Raw genomic sequence first — 22,036 nt, 5'->3', positions numbered from 1 at the left:
GTTAAACCTTCGGATTCTTTACAGTTAAAATAACATGACTTTAGTCCAATTGCAGCAAATATAACATGACTTTAAAATTGAAAAGTTACATAATCCAATTTAAACAAAATTACAATACAATAATCCAAGTTAAGCATTAGAAAAGTAAAGCAAAATAACAATACGAAATCTAAGTTCAGCATTTCAAAAGTTACACAAATAGTCCTTAATATAGATTAGTAAAGAACTAATATTAATCTTCTGTTATGTTTGTGAAGCTTCCAGGTGGAGGTGCACTGTCCTTTGAAAATACCTGTATAATGAAAACAGATTCAAATGCTTTGTTGTAGATGTGGAAAAGATTCAAATGCTTTATTTTAGATGTGGAAGAAGATTATCATACCTTGACTACATTGGACAAGGTTATATTCAGATAACAATTAGACTTTCTAGGAGAGAACACAGCGACCTGAAAGCAAAGTGAAGAAACGATGTGATGTCCAAGTTGTCCAAAGAAGCTTAAAATGTTAAAGTTGCCTATAGATTAACCTTTTGGAGAAGCAGAACAGATCCAACAGTTATGTCTTTCGCAAATACGCTTTCAGTGAAGACCTTGTGATGGATACTAGCGCCAACAGTGCCCGTAGGGTCCTGAATCTCAATCTCAGATGTCATGAGAGAAACATGAATCATTTCACTGAAATATAAGGAGGAATAAGGAAATACCTTGAGTGTAACTGTTGCATCTCCAAACCCATTGGGATTGCAGGATTTGATAACACCGATGACGTGATCTACTCTTTCATGATGGTGAGTGATTGCGCCCAGAGGAGTGGCAGATCCGTTTAATTGCAGGGCTGAAAGCCAAGCATTGGATTGGAAATCGGGATCGGTGTCGTGGCCGTCTTGGAGGACTTGCCTAACGAATTGTTGGGTTGAAATGTTTGGTTTGTCGTCGGTGGATCTGCGGTGAATCATGGCGGCCTGGACGGCGCCAGCTGGGCCGGGAATGAGAGGACGAGAGCTGGAGGCAAGGTTGTCTTGGCGTTTGCAAGGGCGGATGAAGGTTGATGGTGGATCTTGTTCCATTTCTTCTGGTTATTTCCTGCAACAAGGGAAGAAGGGAAGTAATGTAATGGTGTAGGATGCCTTTGGTGCATAGGGGACTAATATAGGAAGTAAAGGGATTTATGGTGTAGGAGGAATGAGTAATGGGGTTGGTGGTGAAGATTAATGGTGGTCAGAGTTGGTTGTGTAGGCAGTGATGGTGGTTGAGATTGTAATTGATGGTGGTCAGAGTTGGTTGTGTAGGCATTCTGCTGCTTGATAAGGGTGATCCAGGACTATAAGTTTCGGATCACTCCAGGACTTTAAGTTTCGGATCAATCCAGGACTATAAGTTCCGGACTGATTCATAATTAAATTTACCACCCCCCTTTTTAAGACGTCCGAGAGTTGAAAACCCGGATTAATATGAAACTTCAAGATTCGTACCTCTAAAACCAGATACTGTCACAGACAGAAACGTGAAAATGCAGTGACAATAATATGGGACAAACAGACCTCGTTACAATACTGGAGCATTGTCTTAATACATGTAGGAAAATATTCTTGCTAATAATATGGTTACAGACATGGTTACAACATTACAAACATGAATCATATTATCAATCTTCTGTTATGTCTGTTAAATCAAAGTTGGTAATAACACAAGGACCAATCCAAACAGTGTGTTCAGCCATAAATCTATCCAAACGCTCTTTATACGGTTTACACCATTCGGACTCGGGTTCTTCAACGTTGTATTCCCATTGGGGAGCAATTGGCGGCATAGGATGTCCAGACACCAACTTCAGCTACATTTAAGAGTATAGTAGTAAAATTAGATATATTTCAATATAAATTGTTTAACGTGACAAGAGAGTGTATTAATAAAAAAGAAGATATGTATTTAATTGAGGATATACCTGTACAAAGTGATTGGTCACATGACCAATAGCTATGACAGGATGTTCTAACAGTGGGGCGCCTCCTCTCATCGGAAGGTAAGTGTAACTAGATTTTAACGAGATGGAGATGAAAACCACCCGAAACCGGTTAGCAATAAGGTACCCCATCTCCGGTAGATGCATCCATTTGGCTTTAGTGGCTCTACCATCAGGAGGGAGAGTGAGACGATTGTGCATGGCTTGTACCACATCATAACCCCACATGCGTGTATAGTGTTTCTCATAGAGTGTGAGTTCTACAATCAGCTCTTCCCTAACCCGAGGCCAACCGTCCTGACCGTTCTGAAGGTCCAGCAATGCAGCGACGGCTCTGTATCCACAATTACCATCCCCGACAACATCTATCACTTCATGTATATATGGCCATAAAAAAGATGGCAACTCCGGTTAGTAGATTTTGGAGCCGGTGGCCGTCATAGCCATCTTGTTCTTTGACTTAGGAGCTTGCGATGTTGGAGTTGTTTTAGGAGTTTTGGTGAGCCTAGGTTTCCTCTTGCTAGCTTTCGATTCTTGTTCTTTGGTCTGATTGTCAACATGTTCCCAATGTGAAAGGTCACGCTGGGTGGATCCTATTGATTGACCTCTAGGAGGTTTGGTTTTCCTCTCCTTGGACGATTGATTGTGCTTTATCTTCACTTCAGGAGGACACAATGAACTGATTTGAGGACAATAAAGCTCTTTAAGCTTCCTTCTCAGCATACTTTGGCCCGCATCATCCAAGGTATTGAAATGAGCCCACAAAGCCTCAATCTCTAGCGGCATGCATCCACTGTTTGAGGTTTGACTCTCCACAACAGGCACTTGTTCCCAAGAAAGTATCTTCCAGAATGGATCAACTGCTGCATACGGAATTGAGGCAATACTCTGAAGTGCACAAGCGCAAGGTAGTCCATGAGTGACTTTCATCACGCAACCGCATTTCTCACCATGACCCCAAAATCTGTTTTGTTCATCATACATTAGGTGAAGTGCATGTTTAGCAACGAATCCTCTCATATTCTTATACATTGGAGACTTGAAACGGTGCTCTACAATGTTAATACTGCGCTCAAACGATGCTTGTATTGCATTGTGGCGTACAATGGTCAACCTATCAATTGCTTCCCATGAATCGCACAGGTTACCCTTGCCATTCCTAAGCATCTTCTTCAAGCTTGCATGTGCACTTTCAGCCCTGCATACAAACATGAAGCTAGTCTATCAAGCCTATCAAATGCATACAAAAAATGAAACAAGCCTATCAAATGAATCAATTCTATCAAATGAAACAAGTCTATCAAATGCATACAAAAAATGAAACAAGCCTATTAAATGAATCAATTCTATCAAATGAAGCAAGTCTATCAAGATTGCATGTGCGTAGTACCTGTTACTTGTTGTCGTTCCAAAATGCTTCACTCTGTTTGTCCATGCCTTCACAAATTTCTCCTTGTGAACCAACCAAGTGTCATAAATGTACGATGTGAACCTTGGATGATCCTTACACATATCACACATGTCGCTCCATTCCTCCTCAAATTGTGTAGTTGTTTCCGCATATACCACTTCATTCCACTTTTGCATCACTAAGGCTTTAAAATCCGTTGTGTCAACCCACAATTTGCACTTTGCCTCAACATTCTTGTTTATGTGGAATAGGCATAGTAAATGGGTAGCCTCAGGAAAAATATTCCGAACAGCACTGAGTAAAGCCAATTCCCTATCAGTCACAATCACTCCAGGTAGTCGGGCAGGGTCAGCAAGTAGAGATTTCATGCACTCCAAGGCCCAAACATAGTCAGGTGTGCGCTCACGAGTCATGTAGCAAAATGCAATGGAGTAAGTCAGACCAGTAGAAGTGAGGCCAACCATTTCAAGCAATGGAATTTGAAATTTGTTTGTCTTGTATGTGCAATCCATGATTACCACGTGAGGGAATGTGTTGAAGAGTTTAATAGCATTAGGATGAGCCCAGAAAAGTTCCATAATGACACCCGAATCTTCTTCATGTCTTTCAAAGTGAACATAGTTGGCTTCTGCCAACTTCTTCAGCAAATATTGCATCTCTGTAAGTGGCCCGCGGTCTAATTCTTTAACTTTTTTGATGCGATTATACACTTTAGTGATGGTAGACAAGTTACCCGGATTATTTTCCTTCAAAGTGGCCAACATGTGTCTCGGTGGGACCCAATTGTTATTCATGCTGTCGACTTGAACCTTCTCTTCTTCTGTTAGTCGACCAGCATAGGAATGGCCAACCAAAGATCCAGCTGGTTCATGGTTGTGTACCCCTTCCAACACTTTCAGCCACCAATTTTTATCACCCTCCGTAGGTCGTCCTTTAAGTTTAAAAGGACAATCACATTTTTGTGATCCGGTGGAGTTGTACTTGAAGGACTTAGGGTCCTTGTACGGGATGTACACACCATGCTTCGAGCACCGCAGAACAATATACATATTTCCACCTTTTCTGGAATAATCAGACCTTCCAGTCACAATCGCATATCCATTGTCCTTCCCAACATTCTTAGCCCATTGTTTAAGGTCATCAACAGTTTCAAATATCTGTACAGTGGTAACATATCATTTTAAAATTAGTAATCAATTCAAGCATCACTAAACAATAATGTCATTATGGTATACGCAATGAATACCTGATCGGTCGACCATAAATGAGTGGTATCCACACTTAAAGGCTGAACATTATCTTGTTGTTGAAGCAACATTCCTTCACTGACATCATTATCTTGTTTTAGAAGCAGCATTTCATCATCATAGAAAAATGTGCTCGTCATACTGCCTGCATAAACCAATCTGCCACTGGTTAACAGTCCGTATAATGAACATTCGTACTAATCCGAGACTATAACTCTCGTACTAATCCGAGACTATAACTTTCGTACTAATCCGAGACTTGAACATTCGGATTTATGTCGGGGCAGAAAAGTTGAAGTGATGGTGGTGGCAAAAAATGAAGAGAAATTTAAATGGTAGAAAATATAAACAAACGTATATTATTGGCAAATTATAATGGATGCAATGATACATACCAAGGTGGTGCTGGTTGATGAAGGTTGTTGTTGGTGGTGCATGAAGGTTGTTGTTGGTGGTGCAATGATGGTGGTGGGGGGTTGAGGGGTAGTAAGAAAAGAGGAAGTGAGGGAGTGAGGGTGATCAGAAGTGAAATGTAATGGGGGGTGGTTTGGTGGTTGAGGAGTTTATGCAGGCCATAATGGTGGTGAGGTAGGTGAAGCTATGGAGTAATGGTACTGAAAAAGGTGGTAGAATCTGTCAGAGGTGTCCGGAAGTTGAAGTTTCATACTAATCCGGAAGTTGAAGTTTCATACTGATCCGAAGGTTGAAGTTTCGGATTATATCTTGAAGATTAAACTTCATTACAAGGGTTTGTGTTGTTGAGTGCCAGGTTTTGGTTTCCATTACAAGGGTCGATTATTAGGGTTGGTATAAAAGTTATTGATTTTTAAAATTATTAGGGTTGATTATAAAAGTGAAAAAGAAAAAAAAAATGTTAAAGTGAAGATAAAGCTCACAAATTATTAGGGTTTAGGGTAAAAGTGAAAAATAAAAAAAAAATATACGTTAAAGTGAAGATAAAACTCATACTAATCCGAAATAGTAGTGCAAAATACATAGTCCCCTAATATCATAATAGTAATGTCAACAAAATGCTCATACAACTAATGTCCCCTACTGTCCCCTACCCCGACGACCTCCCCTACCCCTACGACCTCCCCTGGCTCCTGCCCTGCCGCCCTCCCGGCCACCTGCTCGGCCACCTGCTCGGCCGCCGGCTCGGCCACCTACTCGGCCACCTGCTCCCAGACCTCCTCTCCCAGCAGCGTAAGCAATGCCCTGTGTCCCAGCCAAGTCCTGGAGGATGCGAAGTGCTCTCTCCGTTAAAGCGCGGGCCTGTGTGCCTGGCAGCAAAGCATCATCCACCTCAAGTGACAACTCAAGGACTTCTAAAGCCCTACGCAAAGCAGCCTGAAAGTAAATAATAAAAAAAACGCTGTTAGTAAATCACATACAGAAAACCACAAGTGCATAAAGAAAATAGAAATAAAATTTAAAATTTACCACGGCACTGAGATCAATCCTCCTCTCATCCGGTATGATGAAACAATGAGACACTCTAGCGTACCAATCCATGTAACCGCCCACAGCCTGTCCCTCCTCTATAGCAGGGTCGCCCTCAGGGAATGAGTACTGCACATAACCTGCGAATGCCGCATCAACAGCCTCAGCTGCGGGAGATCTATCCATCTCACTAGGGTGGCGCGGGATCGTCTGTATATACCCAAACTGTCGCATGACCCGCTCCGGAAGATGAGGTCGCACAGCAGGGGGATAGGGACACCGAATGTAGCCTGAGAACAAAGCCCTCTCATCCCGCTGTCGCCATTCCCTGTGGGCCTCATATGGAGTCCAAGTGACGTCGTCGGCCGTCAACTCATCAAGTAGTACTCGCCTCTCGTCAAGCCTAGCATGCCCCGACCGTGACTCTGTCCACCTACGAGCTCTGGGCTGGTCCTCTGTGTAAGCCGGGTTCGCATACCGGCGAACGAGCCTGTCTGGAAAGTGCTCAAAGACCCAGGCCATCAACAGGGAAGTGTAACCGCCCATCTGTTTGACCCCGCTGCGAGAAGACTGTCCAAGCTGGTCGTACAACGTGGCAAGGGCCATGGCGCCCCACGCGAACTCCGACACCCGCTCAAGATCCTGTAGCATGCCTATCCAACGGGCGGAGAATGAGTGCCCCCCACTCTTGTCGGCGAACAATGTCGCGCCAACAAGATGCATCAGGTACATCCTGGCTGCATGCTCGTACCGCCCCTCTACATTACAATGTAATACCAATTATGATTAAGTAAATATAAATAATAGTTGGAAAAAGTTCAGATAATGAATGAAACAAACCTGCAACAGCTTTCGGGTAAAGGTCTCGCAAGAAGCTGAACCTCATAGTCGGACCCCTAAGCTTATCAAACTCAGCCATGTACAAATCTGCATCCCCCCCTAACAGCAAAGCGCAGGTCTCTGCCACATCATATCTCGAGGCCACTCCTGGAGTGTAGAATCTCCCACCAACCGGGATGTGAAGAAGAGCGGAGACGTCGTCAAGGGTGACAGTCATCTCCCCAAATGGCATGTGGAAACTACTAGTCTCCTCGTGCCACCTCTCCACAAGGGCCGATATAAGCCCTGGATCCGTCTCTACATAGCTGCACCTGACCAGTGGATACAGTCCGCTCCTCTCCACAATCAAGCGGACCTCCCTGTAATTGTCCCCCTCACACGTCATCAGCCCGAGCTTCGTACCAGCAGTGGCAAGCCTCAAATCACCTCGCTCAGAATAACGAGGGTCAGTGGTGCCTAGTAGGGTATGCCACGTCCACGGCGCTATGTGATCCGGGTAATGCTGCAGAAGTGACAACTCAACCGGCCCACCAGGAAACGGTGGATCTCTCTGGAGCGGCGGCATATTCGGATCCTCTACCTCTACATCCTCACCCTCAATCTCAGACTCAGACCCCGACTCCGACCCCGACTCCGACTCCGACTCCTCAACTGCATCAATATCAAGTGAAGAGGTGGAAGGCTCAACAGTATCGTGGGCGGTAACCTCAGGCGTCGACTGAGGAGAAACCTCAGTAGCAGTAACCTCAGGCGTCGAGAGAGCAGGAACCTCAGTAGCAGGAACCTGAGTAGCAGGAACCTCAGTAGCAGGGGCAGGAACCTCAGTATCAGGAACCTGAGTAGCAGGAACCTCAGTAGCAGGGGCAGGAACCTCAGTGGTCGCCTTCGGAGCCCCCTTCCTAGCCCGCTTCCGAGAAGTCGACACATCTGTATCATGATCACCTCGCCTATGAGAAGCGTGGAGATAGGCACGACGATCGGCCAACTCTTCAGACGATACCCTCTTAGTTTGCTTTGTCCTCGCCATAATCTATCAGAAAAAATAAGGAAAACAGATTAATAGCTATGTAATGAGTAACTAACTAGTTGAAGCAATCCACAAGTATACACAGTAAACTAATGTTATGAAATTTCAATACAATTCAAATAATGTTATGAAATTCAAATGTGAAATCTCAAGTTGGTTATGTCCTTAACCACTACCCTAAGATAGCCAAAAGCATGGAAATTATCTTCACCCCATTCATCTTATCATGAAAAACAATAACAGAAGCAATAGGAGAGACAGTACTGAATCTCTCAAGTCCGAATCTTGAAGTCCTGGACCAGTCCGAATCTTGAAGTCCTGAACCAGTCCGAATCTTCAAGATTCGGAGTACGAATATCCCCAAATTCGCACCTCAGAACCCCATATACCCCAGAAATCACAATAGGAATGAAATTTCACCAAATCAACTCATAAAAAGGGATTCGAAACCTAACCTAATCTGAAATACCTAAATTTGAAACCCTAAATTTGAAATCACAACACTAACTCATCAAAATACACATGATTCAAAATACACATGATTCTTGGTCGTGGATTCCAACAAATTACCTCAGTGTGGTCGGTTTTGAATCACAGATGATTCTTGGTTGCTTTTGGTCGTGATGTGTGGGTCGATTTGGGTGCCTCTGGGTCGCTTCTCCTGAACCAGTCCGAGAGTTGATGTTCTGTCCCGTTACAAATGTGAATCTGAATTGATAGTTTTGTTCTATTATTAACTGAGTCCGACATTTGAAAATTCGGAGGAGTCCGAATGTTATACATTCGGACTAAAACACGGAGGGGCAATATTGGTTTTTCCCCACTTTTAAATGGGGTGGCAATTCTAAACCCAGGGGTGGGAAATCTAATTCCCCTGATATTTACCTTACTTTAGTATTGGCTTTTTAACTAGGTTCAATCTAAAGTTGCTGCTCTTTTTTATTTGTCGGTTTTCTCTTGATAAAAGTTGCACTTGCTTCATTTCAAAGCCAAAATTAGCTTATAATTTAATTTCATAATTATACCCGTTAGAAACTTTGGACCCAAGTGTGTGCTTCACAGCTTCTTTTACATTTGGCATTGCGTAAATAACAAAGTTGGTCCCTAAATGTGTCAGCCGCCTTCATGTTAGTCCCTAAACTTCTAAAATGCATCCCGCGGTCCCCAAATGTGGCAAAAGACATTCAAGTTAGTCCTTGGCATTAAATAATGTGACGGACGTTAACAGAATGCTGACATAGATTTTTTTTGTGAAAGCTGAAGCTTATGTAGCATTTGAACAAAAAAACATAATAAAATAAAATAGTTAAACAAATAAGAAAATAACTCAGGAAATGAAAAAACTCTAACCTTAAATTAATCTTCATCATCTCACCATCTTCATCACCACACCAGAACCTCCTCCCATTATGCTCCCAAATCCAAATGGGTTGCTGCTTCAGCAAAGTCACAACCCAAAATCCACAAAACTGAAAAGAACCAGCAGCAACCCCATGTGAAATTCTCACTCCCCAAATCAAATCCAACCCATGAAGAACCCCCACCGCCGCTACTCCGCTAGAAGAGGAATCAGTGAAGGAGGAGTCGCTCATCCAGATTGCACCACCACCGTATTCAACATCAACATCAGATCTAAAACCCCCACAAACCATTGCTTGCAGATCTAGATGAAGTTGTTGTTGGGGGAAATGGGTTCTGGGTTCAATTTTACTAGGTTCTGGCCTTCTGGGTTCAATTTGAATTGTATGGGTTTGAGTTAGAAATCGGAAGGGAACATGGGTTTTGGATTCAATTTTTATGGGTTCTAGTTTCAATTCTTTCTAGAATATGAAGATAATTTTTTTTCTTAAGTTACTTTTTACAGATTCAACTGATAATTGCTCCATCAAGGGCAGTGCTGGAGCTTAAGGATTTATGTTGGGTTACTATGGATTCCTGTTGTTTTGATTTATCTAATGGATATCCATATTTGGTATGCAATATATTCATCTTTGAAAATGAAATTGTGGATTTTTTGGGAATCAAACCTTTCTCTAACACAAGAGGGAACAAAGGTTTGATTTTTATCAACAAAGAAGACAAGAATAGGAAGGAGGAATATGAAGGTTTTGAGTTTTGTAGGTTCAGAAGTTTGAAGGTTTTGAGTTTTAAGATGAAGTTTCTGAGTTTTGTGAGTTGAAGGGTATGAGGTTCAAGTTTGAAGGTTCTGGGTTTTGTGGGTTTGAATTTGAAGATGAAGATAAGATGAAGATGAAGATGGAGGTTATGAAGAATGAAAAGGGATTAGTGTTAAAAAAACATGATTAATTTGGGGGTTTTTGTAAAAATGGTGAAGTTTACATTGGGGGGACTAGTTTGTCATATTCAGGGACTAATTTGACACCCTAACATTCCAATTCCACATAAGCAGTCCAGCTGGGCAAAAAAATTAAAACAAAAAAACTTTGTTAACGTCCGTCAACATTATTTAATGTCAGGGACTAACTTGAATGTCTTTTGCCACATCTAGGGACCACAGGATGTATTTTAGAAGTTTAGGGACTAACTTGAAGGCATCTGACACATTTAGGGACCAACTTGGCTATTTACCCATTTGGCACTATTCGGTTTTGTTTTAATTTAGTCAAAGGAGATATTGTTAAGAGCTAAATTTCTCTTAGGCGCCGCATTCAAATACATATAGGGCTCGTTTGGTATGTCTTATAATATAAGGTTTGATAGTATAAGACTGATACTATTAGGCATGATAGCATTAGACGTGATAAAAATTTAATACTATACAATGTTTGGTTACCGTAACTTAGCATTTTGTTTAATTTAATATAAACCTATGTTTCGTGAAATATTGAATAATAAGAAATATTATGAAAATCATGATGATGTTAGTGGACAGAAAGGATGACAGTGACGACCGAGGTGTCTGCCACAATGGCGGTGGCGGTGATGGAGGGTTGTGGTTGTGGTGGTGGTTGTAGAGGTGACAATGGTGATGTTGAGTGGTGACGACAGTGGAGGGAGGTGGTTATGGCGATAGTGGTGGTGGTGGGTCGTGACAGTATGTAGTGGTGGTAGCGATGACGATGACGTTCGGGTGGTTGTAGTGGCAGTGTTGTAGGGCGGTGGTGGTGGCAGTGAGGGTTCAGGTGGTGGTGGTGTTCGAAGGTGATGGTGGTGGCGATGGAAATGGTGACGGTGGAAGAATATGGTTGTGGCTGTAGTGGTGTTGGTGGGTCCTGACGATATGTAGTGGTGGTGGCGATGACGATGATGGTGGAGGGAGGTGGAGGCGGTGTGATGGTGATGATGGTGGTGGCAATGGTGATGGTCGTATTGGAAGGTGATGGTGATGATGATGGTGGCAGTGGAGGGAGGTGGCGGTGGCGGTAGTGGTGGTGGTGGGTCAAGGCGGTATATAGTGGTGGAGGCGATGACAGTAGAGTGTGGTGAATGTAGTGGGGGCGGCGGTTGTAAGACCCGCGATTAAGAAGAGAAATAAACTCGATTAATTTCTTGGTTTAAAGCTTTAATTCTTAATTAAAGTGATCTTTATGTGTGACATTGTTTGATGGATTTAATCCAATTGTAATGATATTATGTTAATTCATGTCGAAGTTATTTTTCAAGTGTTTCATTCTTGTTCGTCGGTGAATTCGGTGGCACAACGGAAAACAGTCGAATCGACGTGTTTTCGAGTGTAAAATAAATATTTCTCTTATCATTATGATGATCTACGCGTAATTTTGAGAATTTTGACTATAATATCGATATAGGGTCGAGAAATTCACCCGGTAGTGCTTTTGGCTCGTAAACGAGTCGAGTTCGGCTCGTAAATGAACCCATGTGAAAGCTGATCAGTTTTAGGAGGGAAGCTTAGTGAGGAATCCTTGTTAGTGGAATAGGACAAGCTTTGTATTTGAATTAAGTGGGCCAATACTAGAAAACAAAAACCTTCACCATCAACTTTTTCCATAAATGGTTAAAATGGGAGAATGGACCAAGATCAAGCTCACACTTCTTCCCATTTTCGTCCGCCCCCCCCCTTCCTTAAGGCTCATTCAATCAGATTTTTCTGATTTAGATGATAAAAAGGAGAAAAGAATAGAGAGAAGAATATGAGAGAAGTTAGAGAGAGTGTAGAGAGAAGTTGCTTCATCTTTCTTCTTCCAAGTTGAACCTTAAACACTAATCACCCGCAAACACCATCAAGAAGTCATCTTTATCTCTTCTACCCTTCATAAAGAAGCTAGTACTCAAGGAGAGGATCATGTTAATAGTTTCCAAATCCAAAAAGGAGTCATCTTCCTCTCTAATCCCTTCAAGACCTAAGTTGTTGTTGGGTTTGTGATGAACTTGTGGCCCTATGGCTTCATGTTTGTGAAAATAGTTAGCATTCAAGGTAAGCTTCATGGTGATGGTCTTCTTTTCCAAAAAGGAGTCACCTTTCCTTTCTAAGTTGCTCAAAAGCTTATGTTGGTTTTTTTGATGTTGTAGAGCTTCACCTTGGCTTCATGGAAATGAAAATGGTTTTGGACAATGTTGGATTTTGAGGTTAGTACATTTTGAACTTGAGCTTTGAGGAAAGTGTTTTTGTATAAGTTGTAGCCTATGAAAAGAGCTTTCAAACCATGTATTTAGTTTTAAAAAAGGTTCAGTTTTGATGATTTAGGATTTAACAAAGTTTGGGTTTTTGGGTGTTGAAGCTTTGATAATATTGTTGTTGGACTCAAAAACTCTCTTAAAATGTATTTGTTGTTGAGAAAACCTAAGTTTTGAATCGAGGGTAAATAGCATAAGAGATGCTAGAAGAGTTTGTGAAAAGATATTTACATTACAAGGACTTAAGGAAAATGGAAGAGGTTTTAAAGAAAGATTCTTACTGTTGGTGATTTTAGTATCATCAATGGATTTTAGTAGTAATGTGATTTATTGTAGGCCGATGTGATTATGCGTTAAGCTCGGAAATTCTTTGTTCGGAAAGTGTACGAACACGATTCTTTCAAGTTTTCCAGGATTATCATACCCAATTTCTAACACTTACTCCATTAAGAGTTTTAAAGTTTGGCCTTGAGTGAGTGTTTTCAATAAGTTGATGTTTTTCATTTAGACTCCTTAATCTTGAAGATTTGTATCCTTAGAGTTGAGACCTTGAGACTTATCCTTGACCTAGAGCCTCGTTGGTGATAGAAACCTTGTGTAGTGTTAGGTATGGCTAAGACTATGTGTATGAGTGTATGAGACTATTGATTGAATATTTGATTGTTGTGAAGGTGAAGAACACCTTGTTGATTTCGCTACGAGGAGCTAAAGCTTGGATCGAGGTAAGGGCACTTCGGGTCTTGGACTTCAGCGTTCAAAATTGTTTCTTATAACTGCTTGAAAACTTGATGAAAGGATGATGAACATGCTTGTAATGGACTCTAAATGAACCCTAACATGATGTATGGCCCTTATCAACATGTAAAGAGACTAAAAGAACCAAGAATAGGCTAGAATGGGGGTAAACATCAAGGAAAGAATGAAGACCAATGAACCTGCCATGTGCGTGCAGTGTAATGCACGCACATGTGTATGCACACATGAGCGTGTAGGCTTCTGGCACGCACATGCGTACCAAGAAGCCAAGGCCCTGACCTTGCACGCATGTGCAAGTCAATGTACGCACATGCGTACGTGGCCTGTTAGAGCTCCAATGTGGGATGTTTTGGGATGTTTTGAGGTACCTATAGATATGGATTTAACCCTTGAAATATATGCATGATATATGTGATATTTATAAGTTAAGAATGCATGCTATACATGAGGACTTATAGAGAACATGATGAATGATAAGATGCCTAAATACCTTAATATTTGAGAACATGAATACTTGTTGAACATGATATGAAGAATTTTGCTGATATCCACGATGAATATATGCCTTGTATTTCGTTCATTATTCGTTCATATTTATCGAATGATACGCGATGTATGGATGATGTTGATCGAATGAGATCGAAAGTGGAACCTACGATGGTTTGGCTACCGTGGTGACGGATAGTTGGTGACTCCTATGACTTGGTGACCCCGATCACTCATGTCAAGGTGTTGTGAAGTCGTCTTCGAACGACAAAAGACTAGAACTACGTTGTATGACTAATCATGAAGCATAGCATTGCATAGACTAAAGGTACAGCTGGAATGGGTACCGTGAGTTGATTACTAATGATTGTTGGCATGGATCATGTTCTTACCTTGAACATTGAGATAGGGAGTAATACCTATAGTAGAGAGAGATTGCACTAAGAGAGAATCTAGAGAGAGAGAGAGAGTGTAACCGCTCAAGAGAGAGAAAATAACTGAATTTCAAGTGTGTATTGATCAAATGTGCTAAGAGTCCTTTAAAAATGGTAACCGCTCCCTATTTATAGTAGGGGAGTTGGCCTAGCGAATCATAACTACTCTGATGGGCCGATTGGGCCTCGCGAGAGGAGGTCCAATTCCTAGGCTGGGCGACCGCCGCTTGGCAAGTAACCCCTGGGCGTAGGCCCCCTAGGGTCTCGCCCAGTCCACCAGTTCACAAGACACTGAGCACGAAGCATGAGGGCTAAGTGTGTCTTAAAGATCAAAATGACTAACTTAAGTGTTTAGTGAAAAAATATTTAAATCGCCGACATGGCATTAAAAGCAGCAAAATTTCACAAGTCCACGAGTTCATGAGTCCACAAGTGGCGGTTGTGGAGTGTTTGGTCGCCGCGCTTGAAGTGCGATTGTGGTGAGTTTCGTTGCTGTTGTTACTTTGTTGTCTTGCATTTTGTAAAAAACAACCGGATGTCGAAGCTGATGTTGTGGCATCTGCCTTTGTGTTGCTAGGACATCAGTCCTATGCTTGGAACGTTAATTGTGGGCCCTTGAAGATTTTATGAAGATATATTTTTATAGTTACTTGAGGAACAAGTAGCTGTACAGGAAGGGTTTGATTTGTTGGTTGTTATTTGTTGAAACAATCTTTGATAAAAGATTGAGTGTCTATCTTCACGTTTGAATTTTGCAACAATATCTTGGAGATTCAGTTTTGATTTGTTGCTGCTATCTGTTACTTCAGCAAAGCAAACCCAAGCCACCGCTGCTGAAGACTATAAAAGAACAAAGACCTAAAGCTTGAAGACCACAGAAGCTAATAGAGAGATCGAGTGTTTTAGGATTGTCATTGTTGATTGTGATCATATCTTGCTCACTGATTCTATAAAGCAAGGTTATGATCTGTGTTGATTGCATCTGCAAACTCTGATTGTTGATTGTTTGTTACCAATCACTGTGGCAGTGATTGAGAGAAAGTGAGAGGGGCTCTCATACTTAGGTTGAGGTTCTAAGTAGAAATACACTGGGTAGATTAGGAAGTGAACTATGAACTGTTGTGTTCATGAGTGTCTGTAATTCCTGAATCTTGAGATAGTGGATTTCCTTTCTTTGGGTGAAAACCCTCCAGACGTAGGTGAAGTTTTTCACTGAACTGGGTTACCAATTCTTGTGTCTTGTTTACTTGTGTTTTTGTTTATTGCTGTTACTGTTAATCAATTGTCGAACCTGTTGTCCCAGCACCGTGTAGGACAATTGTCCTGTGAGAGAACCAGAATTTCAATTGGCATCAGAGCAGGCACCCTGTTCTGCTTGGGTGAGCTCCAGGGAATCTAATTCAGTTCTCATGGATAACAAGGAGGGAGGATCAGTCAATATGCCACCTATTCTGGATGGTACTAACTATGACTACTGGAAGGTTCGCATGACATCCTTTCTCAAGTCAATTGACAACAAGACTTGGAAAGCTATTGTTAAGGGTTGGAAGCATCCCACCAAGGCACAAACTGAAGGAACTTCAACTGTTACTGCTGAGAAACCTGAGGAAGAATGGACTAAGGAAGAAGATGAAGCTGCTCTTGGGAATTCTAAAGCACTGAATGCTATTTTCAATGGAGTTGACAAGAATATGTTCAGGCTAATTAACACTTGTACTATGGCCAAGGATGCCTGGGAGATACTGAAGACTGCTCATGAAGGAACTACTCGAGTGAGAATGTCAAGACTTCAGATGCTTACTACTCAGTTTGAAAATCTGATGATGACTGAAGAAGAAACGATCTCTAAATTTTACATGCGTGTTCGTGACTTGTCCAATGCTTCTTTTGCTCTTGGAGAACCTATGTCAGATGAAAATCTTGTAAGGAAAATCTTGAGGTCTCTACCAAAGAAATTTGCTATGAAAGTTACTGCAATTGAGGAGGCTCAAGATATTGAGCACATGAAGGTTGATGAGTTAATTGGATCTCTGTAGACTTTTGAATTGAAACTTGGTGACAAGTCTGAAAAGAAACATAAGAGTATTGCTTTTGTATCTAACACAGATGAGGATGATGATGAAGGCTGTGAGGGTGAAAACCTTTCTGAAGCTCTGGCTATGCTAGCAAAAAAATTTAACAGAGCACTGAGAAAGATTGAAAAAAGAACCAGGCCTAATGTCCAGGACATGAAGTTCGACAACAAACCCAAGTTTTCCAATTCTCAGAAGAGGACCAAGGAAGAAGAAAGATCTGGTCAGAATTAAGGAGTGCAATGTCATGAGTGTGAAGGTTATGGTCATATTAGATCTGAATGTGCTACCTATCTGAAAAAGCAGAAGAAAGGGATGATGGTCACTTGGTCAGATGAAGACACTGAAGATGAGGAGGAGATCTCTGCCAACAAGGTAAATGCCTTCTCTGGAACTGTTTGTGACACATATACAAGTGATGAAGATATTTCAGATGAGGAACTTGCTGAGACTTACAAGCTGTTGCATATCAAATGGGAGGAAGGCTGTAAACTTGTAAGAGAACAGGAAAGTGAAATAGAACAACTCTCCACTCAGAATGAAAGATTGAAAGAACTCAGTGCTAAGCTAAAAGAAGATTGTGATAAGTGGAAATCTAAACTTGAAAATGTTGACACTATGGAAAAGGCAAAACTGATGATAGTCAATACAGAATTACAAGAGGAAATAGCGATTCGGAAAAGCAAGCTTGAAGCTACTCACAAATCACTCCGAATGTTGAATAGTGGTTCTGACATGTTAGATGAGATTCTGAAAGAAACAAGTAAGCAGGGAAGAAGCTTGAAGGGAATTGGATTTGACTATGGAATTGCAAACAAGAAAGATCAAAAGGGGTCAAAGAATTTTGTTGCTGCAGTAGAAAAATCTGAATTCAAGAAACCTGCTAATTATCAGATGTCAAGACCGATGCCTCGACATGTGCCTCGTCATGAGAGGTCTCAAACTAAGAGTATCAAAATAACACCTTGGAAGTGTCATTACTGTGGAAGGAATGGACATATAAAACCCTACTGTTTCAAATTGTATGGCTATCCTCAAGCTTATGATAGGTCTAATAACTCAAAGGTCACACAGATGAAGAAAGAATGGAAGCCCAAGAGTGAAGTTACTTGTCTAGTTGCCTACACATCTTTCAGAGCCTCTGCAAGAGAAGACTGGTACTTTGATAGTGGTTGCTCAAAACATATGACATGAAATAAAGGATATCTGAAGGATCTCAGAAGTCACTCTAGCAACTATGTCACATTTGGAGATGGAGCTAAAGGAAAAATTAAAGGGGTAGGAAAACTGGTTAATGTTGGATCCCCAGACTAGAATAATGTGCTTCTGGTTAATGATCTAACTGCTAATCTAATTAGCATAAGCCAACTCTGTGATCAAGGGCTTGAAGTGAAATTCAACAAAGCAGGTTGTATTGTAACTACAGAAGATGACAAAGTCTTTATGAGAGGAGTCAGATCGAAAGATAATTGCTATATGTGGACACCCCAAGAGATAGCTCAAGTCTCTAGATGCTTGTTAACAAAGGAGGATGAGCTAAATGTATGGCACCAAAAACTGGGTCATCTCAATTTGAAGAGTATGCAGAAGATAGTTGCTGAAGAAGCCATAAGAGATTTGCCTAGGCTGAGTATAAGTGAAGGTAAGCTGTGTGGAGAATGCAAGATTGGAAAACAAACCAAGGTATCTCATACAAAACTTCAGCATCATACCACAACAAAGGTACTGGAACTACTGCACATGGACCTCATGGGACCAATGCAGGTTGAAACCTTGGGAGGTAAAATATATGTGTTTGTTTGTGTTGATGATTTTTCCTGGTACACTTGGATAGAATTCATGAGAGAAAAGTCAGAAACTTTTGATATCTTCATGAACCTCTGTCTGAGGCTTGAGAATGGAAGGGAGTTTGAGAATTCTAAATTCTCTGAGTTCTGTGAATCAGAAGGAATCAATCATGAATTTTCAGCACCCATCACACCACAACAGAATGGAATGGTTGAAAGAAAGAATAGAACTCTTCAGGAGTCAGCCAGGGTCATGTTGCATGCCAAGAAGATTCCTCTTAAGTTCTGGGCTGAGGCTTTGAATACTGCATGCTACATTCACAACAGAGTCACCATTAGAGCTGGAACTTCCTTTACTCAGTATGAAATATGGAAAGGTTGGAAACCTACAGTAAAACACTTTCATATATTTGGAAGCAAATGCTATATTCTTGCTGATCGTGAACCAAGAAGAAAGTTGGATCCAAAGAGTGATGTAGGGATATTTATGGGATACTCAACAAATAGCAAAGCCTACAGAGTATTCAATTCTCGCACAAAAACCATGATGGAGTCAGTAAATGTGAGTGTTGATGATGAGCCTAGTGCAAGCAAGGAATCCAATCTCAGTGAAGATGAAGATAGTGCAGATGTTCTAGCAGATGCTCCAGCAATGAACCTCGACAATGAGTCTGGTACAAGTACAAATGAACATGAAGACAAGCTTCCTACACAGAATAAAGCCCCATCCATCAGGATTCAAAAGATCCATCCTCAAGAAAATATCATTGGTGAGCTTCAAGAGGGAGTAACAACCAGATCCAGAAGTCTTATTGCTCATGGATGCTACATTTCAAAGATAGAACCTAGTAATGTCAAAGAAGCTCTTACTGATGAATACTGGATAAATTCTATGCAAGAAGAGCTTGATAAGTTCACAAGGAATGAAGTTTGGAATTTGGTACCAAGACCTGAAGGAGTAAACATCATTGGTACAAAATGGATTTTCAGAAACAAGTATGATGAAAATGGAATTGTCACCAGAAACAAAGCAAGACTGGTTGCTCAGGGGTATACTCAGATAGAGGGGAATTGACATTGATGAAACCTTTGCACCAGTAGCAAGACTGGAGTCTATAAGATTGTTGTTGGGAGTTGCATGTCTTCTTAAGTTCAGACTCTACCAGATGGATGTCAAGAGTGCATTTCTGAATGGTTACTTAAATGAAGAAGTATATGTAGAGCAACCTACAGGGTTCATAGATCCTCATCATCCAGACTATGTATACAGATTAAGGAAAGCACTGTATGGATTGAAGCAAGCTCCTAGAGCTTGGTATGAGAAGCTTACTGAATTTCTGGTTAGTAATGGATATTGCAAGGGAGGAATTGACAAGATTCTATTTGTTAAGAATGACAAAGGAAAGCTCATGATAGCACAAATCTATGTGGATGATATAGTTTTTGGAGGGATGTCAAACACGATGGTGGAGCAATTCGTTCAACAAATGAAGTCTGAGTTTGAAATGAGCTTAGTTGGTGAGTTGAGTTATTTCCTAGGTCTACAAGTGAAGCAAATGGAGGATTCCATGTTTATCTCACTGAGCAAATATGCCAAGGGCTTGGTCAAGAAGTTTGGTTTAGAGAAGTCAGGTCACAAAAGAACTCCAGCTGCAACTCATGTTAAATTAACCAAGGATGAGCAGGGAGAAGATGTTGATCAAAGTCTCTATAGAGGCATGATAGGAAGCTTGTTGTATCTTACTGCTAGTAGACCTGACATTACTTTTGCTGTTGGTGTGTGTGCCAGATACCAAGCTGCTCCTAAAGCAAGTCATCTACTGCAAGTAAAGAGAATCATCAAGTACATCAATGCTACAAGTGATTATGGTATTCTCTATACTCATGATACAAACTCTTCCTTAGTTGGATATTGTGATGCAGATTGGGCAGGTAGTGCAGATGACAGAAAGAGCACATAAGGAGGTTGTTTCTTTTTAGGAAATAATCTAATCTCATGGTTTAGTAAGAAGCAGAACTGTGTATCTTTATCAACCGCAGAAGCAGAGTATATTGCTGCTGGAAGTAGTTGCACACAACTCATGTGGATGAAGCAAATGCTCAAGGAGTATGATGTTGAACAAGATGTCATGACATTGTATTGTGACAATCTCAGTGCAATCAATATTTCCAAAAATCCTATTCAGCACATGATGACCCTATTTTAGTAGTGTTTTTAGGGTCATTTCTTTGTTTGTTTTGAGTCTTTTTGTTGAGTCTCATGTAGTGTTTCATGCATTCTCATGCATTTTTATCTTTCTTTGAGTCTTTACTTTGTTTTGTTAATTTTGTAGTTTTATAGGGACTTTTCTTGCATTTTAAGTAAAGTTTAGGACTTGCATGATTTTCTTATGTTATATGAGGGACCTCTTTGCTAATGAGCTCTTTGAGCTTCTGGATATTTTCCTTGACTTGTTGGTTAGGTTTTGAGACCAGAAACTGAAGGAAAAAGAAGGCCAAGGAGCATGGAATTGAAGGAGGACTTAAAGAGGCTTGAAGAGGGGTTACAAGAAGCCAAAAAGTCTTTTCCAGCGAGCTTGAGCGCCTAGGCGCTGGGAATTGGCGCCTAGGCGCTAGTTATGTTTATTCAGGGTCCTGGAATTGGCGCCCATGCGCTGGGAATTGGCGCCTAGGCGCCAATTGCCTTCCAGAGGCATGTTTTTGCCCTGGAATTGGCGCTCAGGCGCTCTGAATTGGCGTCTGAGCGCCCAGACTTGTATTTTATGTCTATAAATAAGGCTTAGGCCAATTTCTTCAGAATACTTAGTCATTTTACACATTTTAGATCAAGTTTGAGAGCTGAGGAGAACCTTGGGGCTGTAGGAAGGCTTCCAACTTGTATTTCTCTCAGGTTCTTATTACATTTTCTGTATGAATTCACTAGCCATGAGTGGCTAGTTCCCTTTTTTGCTTTGTGTTAAGAGATTCTATGAAATTTTAGTTTGTTAAATCCTATCTCTATGCATGAGTTATTGATTTACCTTGTATTTCAATTCCATTATGCATGTTTAGCTTTGGTGCACCCTTGCTATAGGCTAGATTATAATCAAATGGAAGTTTGTTATGATTTAGGGACATGAATTGGAATAGGTCCTTCTATGCTTGCTTCTAGGAATAGAGTGAGGGTAGGATTTTGTTGGCCTGAATATGTATGCTTAAAAACCTCTTATGAATGATTAAGTACACAAGGAATTGGGCTGAACTTTCAATTTGAGAGAATTACTTTTGTGAGGTATCAACTAGTAAGTACATGGGCTAAAGCAACAAGAGAGAAATCAGGATGTCACATGCATAGGATAGGTGGACTAAAGTGGATTAGATGATCAACAACCCAAGGAAATTTTCCATCAATTGTTAATTTCAACATTTTCAACATTGCTCTTTTGCAAAACCTTTGTCACAAATATTCAAAACCAATTTCAGAATTTTACTGTTTTAAGAAGTTGCAAACTTTAGGCTTAAATCCACAATTCTCACTCACAATCCCTGTGGTTCGATATTTTAAAACCCGGAGGTTTCTGTACACTTGCAGATTGACCAACAGCACAGCAGGACTAAGCACATTGACATAAGACATCATTTTATCAGGGAATTAGCGGAGTATAAAATTGTCACTTTGGAGCATGTTACAACTGAGAAGCAATTGGCTGATATATTAACTAAGCCCCCTAATGCAAGCACTTTTGATAAATTAAGAGGAAATCTTGGGATTTGCCTCTTTGAAGGAGCATAGCAATTAACGTTCCTAAAGGTGTTAACGTGATGTCAGCAGAGAGAAGGCTACTTCTTTGCTCAGCTTCTATATAACCTCCTTCAACGGGCAAATTGTCTCTATGCAACCGATTGTACTTCTTAGTTTTGCAAGTTTTAACTTTCGTCATTTTCAATTTCTCATCAATTTTCTGTGTTCAAAGTGTTGTTCACTTTAATCATC

The 22,036-nt window shown here is 40.9% G+C and overlaps 2 protein-coding genes across 2 annotated transcripts; both read right to left on the bottom strand.

Moving 5' to 3' along the window:
* Positions 1–78: 78 nt before the first annotated feature.
* LOC130737708 (uncharacterized) lies at positions 79–1,308 on the bottom strand. Its single transcript, XM_057589533.1, has 4 exons — positions 706–1,308; positions 529–630; positions 383–448; positions 79–292 (listed from the first exon to the last, which is right to left on the bottom strand). The coding sequence occupies exons 1-4, from the start codon at positions 1,066–1,068 to the stop codon at positions 233–235; spliced, it is 591 nt and encodes a 196-aa protein (XP_057445516.1). The 5' UTR covers positions 1,069–1,308; the 3' UTR covers positions 79–232.
* Positions 1,309–2,001: 693 nt separating this feature from the next.
* Positions 2,002–8,800, bottom strand: LOC130736151 (uncharacterized). The gene is made up of 6 exons (XM_057587997.1): positions 6,906–8,800; positions 6,066–6,823; positions 5,708–5,972; positions 4,622–4,767; positions 3,355–4,532; positions 2,002–3,162 (listed from the first exon to the last, which is right to left on the bottom strand). The coding sequence occupies exons 1-6, from the start codon at positions 7,930–7,932 to the stop codon at positions 2,376–2,378; spliced, it is 4,161 nt and encodes a 1,386-aa protein (XP_057443980.1). The 5' UTR covers positions 7,933–8,800; the 3' UTR covers positions 2,002–2,375.
* Between the last annotated feature and the right edge of the window lie 13,236 nt (positions 8,801–22,036).

Source organism: Lotus japonicus, chromosome 2 (assembly GCF_012489685.1).
Source record: "Lotus japonicus ecotype B-129 chromosome 2, LjGifu_v1.2".
NCBI classification, from domain to species: domain Eukaryota; kingdom Viridiplantae; phylum Streptophyta; class Magnoliopsida; order Fabales; family Fabaceae; genus Lotus; species Lotus japonicus.
The sequence above is the reverse complement of the archived record's forward strand: the minus strand, read 5'-3'. Positions and strand labels throughout refer to the sequence as shown.

Coding starts and splice junctions, on each gene's coding strand:
- LOC130737708 (XM_057589533.1), bottom strand. CDS start 1,068: ATGGAACAAGATCCACCATCAACCTTCATCCGCCCTTGCAAACGCCAA. Junction 449..528: donor CTGTTCTGCTTCTCCAAAAG/GTTAATCTATAG, acceptor CTTTGCTTTCAG/GTCGCTGTGTTCTCTCCTAG. Junction 293..382: donor CCTTGTCCAATGTAGTCAAG/GTATGATAATCT, acceptor TTCATTATACAG/GTATTTTCAAAGGACAGTGC.
- LOC130736151 (XM_057587997.1), bottom strand. CDS start 7,932: ATGGCGAGGACAAAGCAAACTAAGAGGGTATCGTCTGAAGAGTTGGCC. Junction 5,973..6,065: donor GGATTGATCTCAGTGCCGTG/GTAAATTTTAAA, acceptor ATTTACTTTCAG/GCTGCTTTGCGTAGGGCTTT. Junction 4,533..4,621: donor ATTTATGGTCGACCGATCAG/GTATTCATTGCG, acceptor ACCACTGTACAG/ATATTTGAAACTGTTGATGA.